The 12,959-nt window shown below is 36.8% G+C and overlaps 1 protein-coding gene across 1 annotated transcript in view; it reads left to right on the top strand.

The window, feature by feature from the left end:
* The window catches only part of ano5b (anoctamin 5b), a 55,856-nt gene extending 43,261 nt beyond the window's left edge, over positions 1 to 12,595 (top strand). Inside the window, exons 11-19 of the mRNA XM_051702530.1 lie at positions 2,994 to 3,068; positions 3,260 to 3,488; positions 3,783 to 3,961; positions 4,073 to 4,170; positions 4,770 to 4,900; positions 6,955 to 7,160; positions 7,423 to 7,625; positions 7,705 to 7,810; positions 9,738 to 12,595. Coding sequence (XP_051558490.1) covers positions 2,994 to 3,068; positions 3,260 to 3,488; positions 3,783 to 3,961; positions 4,073 to 4,170; positions 4,770 to 4,900; positions 6,955 to 7,160; positions 7,423 to 7,625; positions 7,705 to 7,810; positions 9,738 to 9,959 — 1,449 coding nt within the window. The 3' untranslated portion in view covers positions 9,960 to 12,595. The remainder of the gene's footprint in view (positions 1 to 2,993; positions 3,069 to 3,259; positions 3,489 to 3,782; positions 3,962 to 4,072; positions 4,171 to 4,769; positions 4,901 to 6,954; positions 7,161 to 7,422; positions 7,626 to 7,704; positions 7,811 to 9,737) is intronic.
* Positions 12,596 to 12,959: the final 364 nt, after the last annotated feature.

Raw genomic sequence — 12,959 nt, 5'->3', positions numbered from 1 at the left:
ACCTGAGCTCAATTTTGAGTGTCATGGCAAAGGCTGTGAATACTTATGTTCATGTGATTTTTTATTTTATTTATTTTTTTTATAAATTTGCATAGATTTCAAACAAAATTCTTTCACGTTGTCATTATGGGGTATTGTTTGTAGAATTTTGAGGAAAATAATGAATTTAATCCATTTTGGAATAAGGCTGTAACATAACAAAATGTGGAAAAAGTGAAGCGCTGTGAATACTTTCCGGATGCACTGTACACAGAGACACAAAACAGAAACAGTCCTGCAGTCAAATATATGTGACATTTAAGTTTTATATGCACTGGATAGATTTGGTACACCACTGACATTAAATCAGTCCTATCATTAGGGGAGAGGAGGGTATGCTTGAAATGAATGACATAATTATAGCAAATTGCTAAACTTGCAACCTAACACAATACAAATTACGTAAAAGAGTATATCATCAGTATATGCATGTAAACGGTTAGATTACTGTATATGTGCGTTTCATGTGCGTAGTTACAGTATGTTGCAATTCTGTATGAATTAATATTTTAGTGTCTTAGAAGTACTCTGGTTGTCTGAGTCGGCATCTGGCTGACTGAAAATCTGCCTTAGTTGTTGTACATAATATGGATGAGCTGAGTAAATACAGTGTATGTTAAATACTAACATGCAGTATAGGGAAATCACTGCAGTGTGTTTATTGTGAGTCCCACAAATACACTACTCCAACCCCTACCTCTAAACCTACAGTTGAAATCAGATGTTTACATACAATTAGGTTGAAGTCATTAAAACTAATTTTTTAACCACTCCACAGATTTAATATTAGCAAACTATAGTTTTGGCAAGTTGTTTAGGACATCTACTTTGTGCATGACACGAGTAATTTTTCCAACAATTGTTTACAGACAGATTGTTTCACTTTTAATTGACTATATCACAATTCCAGTGTGTCAGAAATTTAGAAAGTTAACTGTGCCTTTAAGCAACTTGGAAAATTCCAGAAAATTATGTCAAGCCTTTAGACAATTAGCTTCTGATAGGAGGTGTTGTGAATTGGAAGTGTACCTATGGATGTATTTTTAAGGCCTACCTTCAAACTCAGTGCCTCTTTGCTTGACATTATGGTAAAATCAAAAGAAATCAGTCAAGACCTCAGAAAAACAATTGTGGACCTCCACAAGTCTGGTTCATCCTTGGGAGCAATTTTCAAACAACTGAAGTTACCACGTTCATCTGTACAAACAATAGTACGCAATTATAAACACCATGGGCCACACAGCCATCATACCACTCAGGAAGGAGACGCATTCTGTCTCCTAGAGATGAACATAGTTTGGTGCGAAAAGTGCAAATCAATTGAGAAAACAGGTAGATAAGTATCTATATCCACAGTAAAACAAGTCCAATATTGACATAACCTGAAAGGCTGCTCAGAAAGGAAGAAGCCACTGCGCCAAATCCACCATAAAAAGTACACATGGGGATCTTACGATCTTACGATCTTACTTTTGGAGAAATGTCCTCTGGTCTAATGTCACAAAAATTGAACAGTTTGGCCATAATGACCAGAGTTAATTTTGGAGGAAAAAGGGTGAGGCTTGCAAGCCGAAGAACACCATCCCAACCGTGAAGCATGGGGGTGGCAGCATCATGTTGTGGGGTTGCTTTGCTGCAGGAGGGACTGGTGCACTTCACAAAATAGATGGCATCAAGAGGAAGGAATATTATGTGGATATATTGCAACAACATCTCAAGACAGGAAGTTAAAGCTCGGTTGCAAATGGGTCTTCCAAATGGACAATGACCCCAAACATACCTCCAAAGTTGTGGCAAAATGGCTTAAGGACAACAAAGTCAAGGTATTGGAGTGGCCGTCACAAAGCCCTGACCTCAATCCGATAGAAAATTTGTGGGCAGAACTGAAAAAGCGTGTGCGATTAAGGAGGCCTACAAACCTGACTCGGTTACACCAGTTCTGTCTGGAGGAATGGGCCAAAATTCCAGCTACTTATTGTGAGAAGCTTGTGGAAGGTTACCCAAAACGTTTGACCCAAGTTAAACAATTTAAAGGCAATGATACCAAATACTAACAAAGTGTATGTAAACTTCTGACCCACTGGGAATGTGATGAAAGAAATAGAAGCTGAAATAAATAATTCTCTGTTCTATTATTCTGACATTTCACATTCTTACAATAAAGTAGTGATCCTAACTGACCTAAGACAGGGAATGTTTTCTATGATTAAATGTCAGGAACTGTGAAAAACTGAGTTAAAATGTATTTGTCTAAGGTGTATGTAAACTTCTGACTTCAACTGTAACCCTAACCTTCCTTTACAAAATATAACTGTGGTTTTACAACAGAAACCATAGTATCACTGTGGTATTTTGTAGTAAAATCATAGATACATTACAATATTAACACCATATTACTGTAGTAACACCAGGGGTAATTGCATTAAATCTATGGCTTCTGCAGGCATGGTAAATTTGACCTGAACCTTTCTCCCAACTCCCTGATCTTCACCATGACCACTGCGAGAAAATAAACCTTTGTAGTCATTTTTATTTATTATTGTAAGTAGTATTAAAGAAAATAGGAGTAGAGACAGGAAACAGGATGGGTAAAAGTGGGACAAAAGGGGGAATCAAATCCATTCTGGGTCGTCTGACCAAGAAAAATTCATCCACACCGTCATTAACCCCAGGCCACTACAGCAACACTAGGGGTACAGTTTGTCTTCAATTTATGCATTTCCACCAGACTACTGGAGTGCAAATAGACACGCTGTGTGGCAGATGCTATTTACACCTAATGCAAATAGTCACTCTGAAAATGTTAATCATTCACTGACTCTGAAACCAAAAGGATAAAATGTGATAGCGACTCAAAGTTGATCAAAATTGATCAAATCTGTAATTGTGACTGAACACATCTATTTATGAAAATTGTGGTTCTTGACTCACTGACACACTCTTTATGGTCACAGGAAATGGAGCCTTATCTTCCTTTCCCCAGCAAGTGTGCCCGATTCTGCCTTTCTGGGGCAACTGTGCTGTTCTGGGTGAGTTAGTAAGCTACACTGAGAAACTACTGTGTATATTGTAGATTCACAAGTTGTCAGTCAGTAGGATTTATTTTCATGCAGAAATATTTTAGGATTATGAAATTTTGACCGTTCATTTAAACACTTAAATAAATAAAGATAATGTTTTAAATCCTTTTAAAGTCTTTCCCTGTCCTTGTGTTTGTTAGACTTGTCTGATCGTGGCCTGTATAATGGGAGTAATAGCATACAGATTAGCAGTCTATGCAGCGTTTGCCAGCGTCATGAAAGAGAGCCCCACCAGTAAGATCCAGCTGGTGGGCTCTCTAATCACCCCTCAGCTGGCCACCTCTGTAACAGCTTCATGCATCAACTTTGTTATTATTCTCATCCTCAACTTCCTCTATGAGCATGTGGCCATTTGGATCACTGATATGGGTGAGCAACAATGTCATCCTTGTTTCAGACAAGAAACGAGAGTCAAGATGTGTTTCATTGAGTTTGTTTGTCACACTGAATTAAGTATGCATCCAAAGCACTGGAATCTTAAAGCAATGGAAAATAGCAAGATTTTATGTAGTTTGATTACAATTAATTCTGCACTGATGTGCACATACTGTAAAGTGGAGCTGATTAAATTTGAATGTTATCTCCTCTGTTTGTTCAGCTGTGTGGAAAATATTTTCTATGTTTAATTTTTTTGGCCTAACTTATTCTATTTTTATCTCCCAGAGATCCCCAAGACCCATCTGGAGTATGAGAACAAGCTGACAATGAAGATGTTTATGTTCCAGTTCGTGAACTACTACTCTTCCTGTTTCTATGTGGCCTTTTTTAAAGGGAAGTTTGTGGGTTATCCAGGGAACTACAGTTACATGTTTGGAAAGTGGAGCACTCTGAGAAATGAAGAGGTGAGACTTAAAATATCAGTACTCAAGAAGACCTAATATTGTTGAATTATTCACTGAAATGTGAGCATGAATAGTTATAAAGTGTCTTGGTCAATGCATTTTATTTTTTAGTGTGCCCCTGGGGGTTGTCTGATTGAGCTCACTACACAGCTCCTTATCGTCATGGCCGGAAAACAGATGGTTGGGAATGTCCAGGAGGCTCTGCTGCCGTAAGGAATACAGTGAACCTATGAAAATGATTTTGTGTGTTTGGCTTATAATTGAAAAACTATTTGGACTTTATCATTGATACATTTTAAAGGTCCAGCTCAATTATATATTCTTCTAAAGTTTTTTTTATTTTTTTTTTTTTTATATTTCGCATATGGGTTGTTGACATGAAATACTTTGGAAAGTTGACATGTTGTACTCCATCAGAACTATTTTATATGACATTTTGGGAGATAATTTATAATTATTATACAAGCTGCTTTATCATTCATATTAATTTATAGACTACATGGAATGTCTGTTCTTATTAAAACTGTTTTTGTCACAACGCAGAACTATTTAAAATGTTGAGGCAAAAAGGTGATTGAAAATGGTGAAAAAGTTGAAATGGTTACCAGTTACAAGACCTAAAATATACAGTTTCCATTATGCATGTATATACATTTTTAGATAGAGAAAAATGTATTTATAAATATATTTTTTTAATTTTTTTTTATTTATTTTACCTGGACATTTTTTATGTAGGAAACATTTTCTATGCGCTCTCCAAATACAAAAAAGCAAAAACACATAATGGTCCCTTTTGCCTGTGTCGCAGACTTCTCAGAAACTGGTGGGGCAGCAGAAAAGGGCGGAGTCATCCGGAAAGCACATACAGTAGATGGGAGCAGGACCACGATCTGCAGAACTTCAGCCAGTTTGGACTCTTCTATGAGTACCTTGAGATGGGTACGGTTTACTCAAATACATATTTTGATGTTACTGGATGTTGATGTACCAGAACTCCTTAAAGGGATAGTACACCCAAAGATGAGAATTATGTCAACATGTATAGTTGAAGTCAGAAGTTTATATACTCATTAAACTCATTTTTAACCACTCCACAGAGTTAATATTAGCAAACTATAGTTTTGGAAAGTAATTTAGAATCTACTTTGTGCATGACATGAGTAATTTTTGCAACAATTGTTTACAGACAGATTGTTTCACTTTTAATTGACTATATCACAATTCCAGTGGGTCAGAGGTTTACATACACAAAGTTAACTGTGCCTGTAAGTAGCTTGGAAAATTCCAGAAAATTATATCAAGCCTTTAGACAATTAGCCAATTAGCTTCTGATAGGAGGTGTACTGAACTGTAGGTGTACCTGTGGATGTATTTTAAGGCCTACCTTCAAACTCAGTGCCTCTTTGCTTGACATCATGGGAAAATCAAAAGAAATCAGTCAAGACCTCAGAAAAAAATTGTGGACCTCCACAAGTCTGGTTCATCTTTGGGAGCAATTTCCAGTTACCACGTTCATCTGTACAAACAATAGTACACAAGTATAAACACCATGGGACCACTCAACCATCGTACCGCTCATGAAGGGGACGCATTCTGTCTCCTAGGGATGAACGTAGTTTGGTGCGAAAACTGCAAATCAATCCCAGAACAACAGCAGAGGACCTTGTGAAGATGCTGGAGGAAACAGGTAGACAAGTATCTATATCCACAGTAAAACGAGTCCTATATTGACATAACCTGAAAGGCTGCACAGCAAGGAAGAAGCCACTGCTCCAAAACCTCAATAAAAAAGCCAGACTACAGTTTGCAAGTTCACATGGGGACAAAGATCTTACTTTTTGGAGAAATCTCCTCTGGTCTAATGAAACAGAAATTTAACGGTTTGGCCATAATGACCCTTTGTTATGTTTGGTGGAAAAGGGGTGAGGCTTGCAAGCCGAAGAACACCATCCCTACTGTGAAGCATGGGGATTGCAGCATCATGTTGTGGGGGTGCTTTGCTGCAGGAGGGACTGGTGCACTTCACAAAATGGATAGCATCATGAGGAAGGAAAATTATGTGGATATATTGAAGCAACATCTCAAGACATCAGCCATGAAGTTAAAGCTCAGTCGCAAATGGGTCTTCCAAATGGACAATGACCCCAAGCATACCTCCAAAGTTGTGGCAAAGTGGCTTAAGGACAACAAAGTCAAGGTATAGGAGTGGCCATCACAAAGCCCTGACCTCAATCTGATAGAAAATTTGTGGGCTGAACTGAAAAAGCGTATTTGAGCGATGAGGCCTACAAACCTGAATCAGTTACACCAGTTTTGTCTGGAGGAATGGGACAAAAGTCCAGCAACTTATTGTGAGACGCTTGTGGAAGGCTACCCAAAATGTTTGACCCAAGTTAAACAATTTAAAGGCAATGATACCAAATACTAACAAAGTGTACGTAAACTTGTGACCCACAGGGAATGTGATGAAAGAAATAAAAGCTGAAATAAATAATTCTCTGTACTATTATTCTGAAATTTCACATTCTTAAAATAAAGTAGTGATCCTAACTGACCTAAGACAGGGAATGTTTTCTGCTATTAAATGTCAGGAACTGTGAAAAACTGAGTTTAAATGTATTTGTCTAAGTTGTATGTAAACTTCTTACTGTATTCACCCTCATGTTGTTCCAAACCTGTCATTGATTGTTAAAAATGATGCAATACAAGGGAATGGTGACTGAGGCCGTCATTTTGCCTAAACTCTCCTTTTGTTTTCCATGGAAAAAGATAGTCATATGAGTTTGGAATAACCTGAGGGTAAACTATCCTTTTAAGGTTATATTTAATCTATAAATATAAATAAAAGAAATAAGTAATTAAATAAAAATGTTTTTCTCATTGTGCAATTTAAATGCTACAAATTATGTTTTTCATAGTAGAGATTTTCTCATTATACATATAAGTATCTGTCAGTCCTTTATCTGAACCAGTTTCCTGTGTCTTTTTAACAGTGATCCAGTTTGGATTCATAACACTTTTTGTGGCCTCTTTTCCACTGGCCCCTCTTCTTGCCCTCTTTAACAACATTCTGGAGGTGAGAGTTGATGCTTGGAAGTTTACCACACAGTTCCAAAGGCCAGTAGCAGCAAAAGCACGCAACATTGGAGCCTGGGAAGAGATCCTTAATGTGGTTGCTATCTTGTCTGTGGTCACAAATGTAAGTACAGTAAACCAGTTTGTTGCACTTCTAGTTTTATTGATTTGTAAAACATTTTCACTGTCTTAGGTAGCTTTGGATGTGGCTATGTACACAATTTGTTCATTTTAAATATAGTCAAAAACATAGTTGACCAAGAAAATGACATTTCTCACATTCCCTTTTAACAAAAGGCCCACACTGTTTATTGCAAACAAGCAGTTTCCACTGTGCATGTTATCCATTGTTGTTCCTTTGTTTCTCTCTATTCTTTGTTCCTCAGGCCTTCATCATGTCATTCACGTCAGATATGATTCCTCGCCTGGTGTATCTGTACACCTACCACCCCGGCAGTGAGGCCACTATGAGAGGTTACATCACCAACAGCCTGTCCATGTACAACATCTCTCAGATCCCAGAGGATAATCTCCCTGAGCCCGGAGAAAACCCCTCCTGGTTTAATAGCACTACCATCACAATGTGCAGGTATTTGACCTTGTGTGTGTCTATATTCTATGTAGACCTACAGCTATCTTCTAACAGTAATCATATTTTTTTCCTTTAGTTATCGGGACTACAGATACCCACCTGGCCATGAAAAGCAATACACTCACACAATGCAGTTCTGGCACATCTTGGCTGCTAAACTGGCCTTCATCATCATTATGGAAGTAAGAAATTGCATAATCCAAAGGACTCTTGTTAATTTTAAACAAATTAAAAACTAATTTCTAACATAGTAAAGACACTTTGATGATAAAAAATAAACTTTATTTTTGCATGACTGTGACGCCCCTTACAAAAATCGAGAGTTCATGCAAATTTGCTGCAAACTTGCCACAAATTAGCCACTCATTATTTTCACATACAAATAAGCTTGTGATTTGCCACAAATGTTTGCCAAAAGTTTGCAGCTCTTCACTGGTAGTGGAGAACCTGCAGCAAACCTTTGGCAACAATGAACAATTTGCCATAAGTTTTCTGCAAAGCTCATTTGCATGTGAAAATGATCAGTGGCGAATTTGCGACAAGTTTGCAGAATATTTGCCATGAACTCTCAATTCTTGTAAGGGTCATGGGCTATCTATGTCAGAACATCTTTAAATTAAACACCCAGCTTGATGGCTTGGATTTGAAGCAAGATTGCAAAAGGTGGTTGAATGTTTTGTCTGCTAAAATCAGTCTGTGCTTACTGAATTTCCCAGCCTGGTCTCATGAACATTACATGTCTGTGGCAGAATTTTGCAAAACGAAATTACGTGCCTTATTACACATTTAGCTTTCCCATAGTTTCCCAGTGAAATGTCCAGTGGGGGGCGTCAAAAGTGAGTGAAATGGTGTCGTAATCAGACGAGTTTGTTAAGGTGAATATTATATTTTAATGAGAGTATAATGAGTAAAACGTACCTCCCTTACCTAAAACTTTATACGTCTCGAGCCGTATACTTCACAGTCTAACACTATACTAATCACATTGGTATAAGTGTATAAATGTGAGTCTATAATACAAAATGTATGGGGTTAAATGTATGTTTTTTTCAAATGATGTGTTATAGAAAGAATTTAGATATCAAAACATAGCAATGTGTGAGTAATAGTGTGAAAAATAAGTGTTTATAAAGTCATAATCAGCCATTGTACTCGTGATTTGTGTGCAAGTAAATGAAATCCACACTTGTTGTAGTAACTTTTGTACTAATTTCACCAGGAAGCTGCAGCTAAACGTAGATTGTGGCACGTAAAAGTCAGTTTGCAAAAATGTAGTAATGGTAGCGTTCATTCTATAAGACTAGGCTGGAATTTTTGTGGACAAAGCTGGAACTTGTGTGCATGCGCAACAGCACTGAGACCAAAACAGTGGCTGAGTTCGGAATGGCTTACTAACATACTACTCTTACTATTTCTGCCATAGACGTAGAAAGTAGTATGGGTAGTATGCCATTCTGAACTCGGCATGTGTTCTTTAACATACTACTTTGGATGTGACCTGATTTTTCAGAAACATTTTATTATTAATGTAGTCCTAACCCTAAAAGAAAAGAGACCTAAACAGTGTTATTTCACTTACTTCTGTGCAAATGTAGTATCTCGCTAATCAGCGATCAAAAGTGATGTGATGACAAAAGCAACAGGTGATTTGCAGGGCATGAACATTCATCACATGGTGCCGCTTGTCCAAAATTCATAACATTGGGTTCTGACTTTAAGTGGAAAATATTCAGAGTTAACATGCCGATTTCCTGTGTGATCATGTTGCTTGAAACGTGAAGGAACTGTAAAATTAGTCAGAGCAGAATATCATCATGTCTGGAGGAGAAATATAACCATGAAATGAGCACAGTGGGTATTGAGACCTTCATGAAGCTTTAGCAAAAATAGTGTTTGTAGTGTCATTTTATAAACAAAATGAAGTGAGATCTAAACAGGAGCTATAGAAATAAATTCTCAGCACACATTACTATGTTCACAGTTCTTTATCCATTTATCTAACAAACATTGACACACAAGCTTAGAAGAAATTATAGAACAATGTTTGTTTGAATTGAGTTTTAGGATGTGATTGTGATGGCTTTTCCTTTCTTTCCTCTCCTTTCTCAGCATGTTGTGTTTGTGGTGAAGTTTTTTGTGGCATGGCTGATTCCTGACGTGCCATCAGAAGTAAAGGCCCGGATAAAACGTGAACGCTATCTTGTCCAGGAGTACCTGCACAACTATGAAGTGGAGAAACTCAAACTGCAGCTCAGTCAGAGTTTCTGCCTATCCACAGAAAGGGCCTCACTGCCGCCTTCCAGTCCCAATAAACATCAGTTGCTTTCTTAATGTATTTATATGTCCCAGAGCCTTCAGCACTACTGAAGATACTGTACTCTGCAAATTGATAGCATGGAGGAATCGAATCCGTTGAACCCCTTCATACATTTTATTGCAAAAACTCTCTGCCCTCATTCTGACAACTGCCTTTGTTTTTGACTAAGAGCTGCACTCCCCTCAAATAAAATGAAACATATCTTCAACCTGCTTTTTTATGTTTGAGAGAACAATACAGCTCCTTCTGTGTTTCTCTCTATGTATATCTATGCTTTACATGAATCCAGAGTGCACTTGTGTAACTGCTCTGGTGAGTCACTAAGTATCATAATGGAGAAAGGCTTGGAGACAGACCTACATTGTCATTTCAGCAGCAAACCTTCTGGAATGCAGCCTTTAACCTGGTGCTCTTCAGTTTGTCCCGGTAGGCAGTTGTACTATGAAGGCAGCTTGTGAATATTTAGATATGATAATTAAAAGACTTTGTAAACTTTAGGAGGCAATAATGATTTTTTACATCTGTCCAGCTGCTTACTGCCTTGATATTATTTTTGTATTAAAGAAGTAATTTGCATGTTTTTGCCCTGTATGTCTGACTGTGACAGAGGTACATGTGTGTATGTTGTCTTATTTATTTTTCCCTTTGTTTTGGTTGTTTTTTTTGTTGTTTTTTTTTAGGGTGTGTGATGTTTAACGATAAATCTTTGTTCTACAGAAGCTGAGACGAGAGACGCATCTGCTTGCTTATCTAACTATTGTAATATCGATTATACAGTAAGCATATTTCCTGTAGTACTTGCATTATCATGACTCTGTTGAAAATATTTAAAGGGTTCTCCCAAAAATGAAAATTCTCTCATCATTTACTCACCCTCATGTCAGATGTGTATGACTTTCTTCTGCAGAACACAAATTAAGATTTTTAAAAAAATATCTCAGCTCTGTAGGTCCTCACAATGCAAGTGAATGGGTACCAAAATTCTGAAGCTCCAAAAGCACATAAAGGCATCATAAAAGTAATCCATATGACACCAGTGGTTAAATCCATATCTTCAGGAGCGATATGATAAATAGTGTCGGGGAGAAACAAATAACAAAGTCATTTTTTACCATCAATCAGCACTTTCACATTCTTCTTTTGTTTTTGGCAATTTGCATTCTTTATGCATTTTGCCTGCCACCTGCTGGGCATTGAGGAGAATTTAAAGTAATAAAGAACTTAAATATTGTTTTGTTTCTCACCTACACTTCTCATATCACTTCTGAAGACATGGATTCAACCACTGGAGTCTTATGGATTACTTTTATGCTGCCTTTTATATGCTATTTTAAGATTAAAAATGTTGGTACCCATCCACTTGCATTGTATGAACCTACAGAGCTGAAATAATCTTCTAAAAATCTTGTATTCAGCAGAAGAAAGAAAGTCATACACATCTGGGATGGCATGAGGGTGAGTAAATGATGAGAGAATTTGCATTTTTGGGTGAACTATCCCTTTTTTTTTTCTTTTTTTTTTATGAGGAAGTGCAGAAGCAATGCTATTCTTTGTGTAAAGTTTGCCAAACCCACATTTTGTTCAGTGTAATATTAATGAAAGTTTGTAGTAATTTTTGCAGTGAGGGAATGTGTTTTTTTTTTTTTTTTTTTTTTTTTTACAAAGATTAAGCTCTATAAGGACTTTATTATTTTCTGATACAAATTCTGAAAGTGAAGCTATCATGCACCACCTCAATCTGTCAAGGTTTGTGTATATTGAATAACTACAGAAGAACTGAAAGCTGAATTTCATGACGAGGCCTGCTGTAGTCTTTAAAAAATGTTAATCAGATCTAACGCATCAGTGATATATTTTTCTCACCTGATAACTTTACTTTGTGTAATCATAAACCATGTGTTGCTGTGCTGGGACAAAGTATTCTAGTGGAAGAGACTTTCAGAGATTCCTATAAATGTCAGGTTACATTTTCCATGTTACCACAGGAAATTAGTTTTGAGGTGTGTAATGAAGATCTTGTAAGAATACTGAAGTCAACAGTCTGGAATTGGTTTATACACCAGGGTAATGTTTACATAGCACAGAATGAAACAAATAATGATGAATTCTTACAAGGTTACTTGGGTTGTTTTGGTTGGTGTTTTTAACATGCAAAATAATAATAATAATAATAATAGCACTACTGTTTTGAAACAGATGAATCAAAGAAAGCACATCTGTTATATTTCTGGACTGATGCAGTGATTTGGTTCAAAAATTCTTGGTTTGTATATGTTGAGGAACACTATCCACTCTGTGTCAGCCATACTCTACAGGGACTATACAGGTTTAAAACAAGAAAGAATGCTATTATGTCCTCAAAGTGGTGTGAACGCAGGGTTTGTCTGTTTTAAATGCGTCTAATTTATCACCTGAACCATATTGTACATTACTTTCATATGCCATATCAGTTCATTTAATTCTATATTTTTGCATTCTTTACCTATTAGATGTGTAATGGAAATTATACTGTCAAATGATTTATGTTGTGAGTAGTTGATCTTATGGACAATTCAAAATACAGTTTATAGAATTATTATGAATATTGTATTGATTTACTTGTAAATATAGAGTTTTAACAAAAAAAAAAAAAAAAAAAAAAAAGATATAATATTTTTAGCCTACCATTATTAAAATGTGTTTCTCAGGCTAGGATTGGTTTTGGATGTTCCTGTGTACAGATGGGACCATGACACCCATGCATTTGCCTTACAACATTATGATGCTCATGTATGTGTATACATACGCCTATGGTTGTCAGGTAGCCTTGTCTGGATACAAATGTGTGCAGAATGAGTCGCATGAATTGTTGTGAAAAGGAAGGTTCATGAATGGTCGTTTGTACTCCCAACGAGGAGAATGTGCCAAAATAAAGCATTAAAAAGAAATTTAAAACGCTTGTGTCTGCACTGCAGTATGGTAAATGAGCACTAGATGGCACCAGCGCTTTATTAAGGACGCTCTCTACTACCTGT

Source organism: Myxocyprinus asiaticus, chromosome 1 (assembly GCF_019703515.2).
Source record: "Myxocyprinus asiaticus isolate MX2 ecotype Aquarium Trade chromosome 1, UBuf_Myxa_2, whole genome shotgun sequence".
NCBI lineage: Eukaryota > Metazoa > Chordata > Actinopteri > Cypriniformes > Catostomidae > Myxocyprinus > Myxocyprinus asiaticus.
This window is presented reverse-complemented; position numbering and strand designations above follow the sequence as displayed.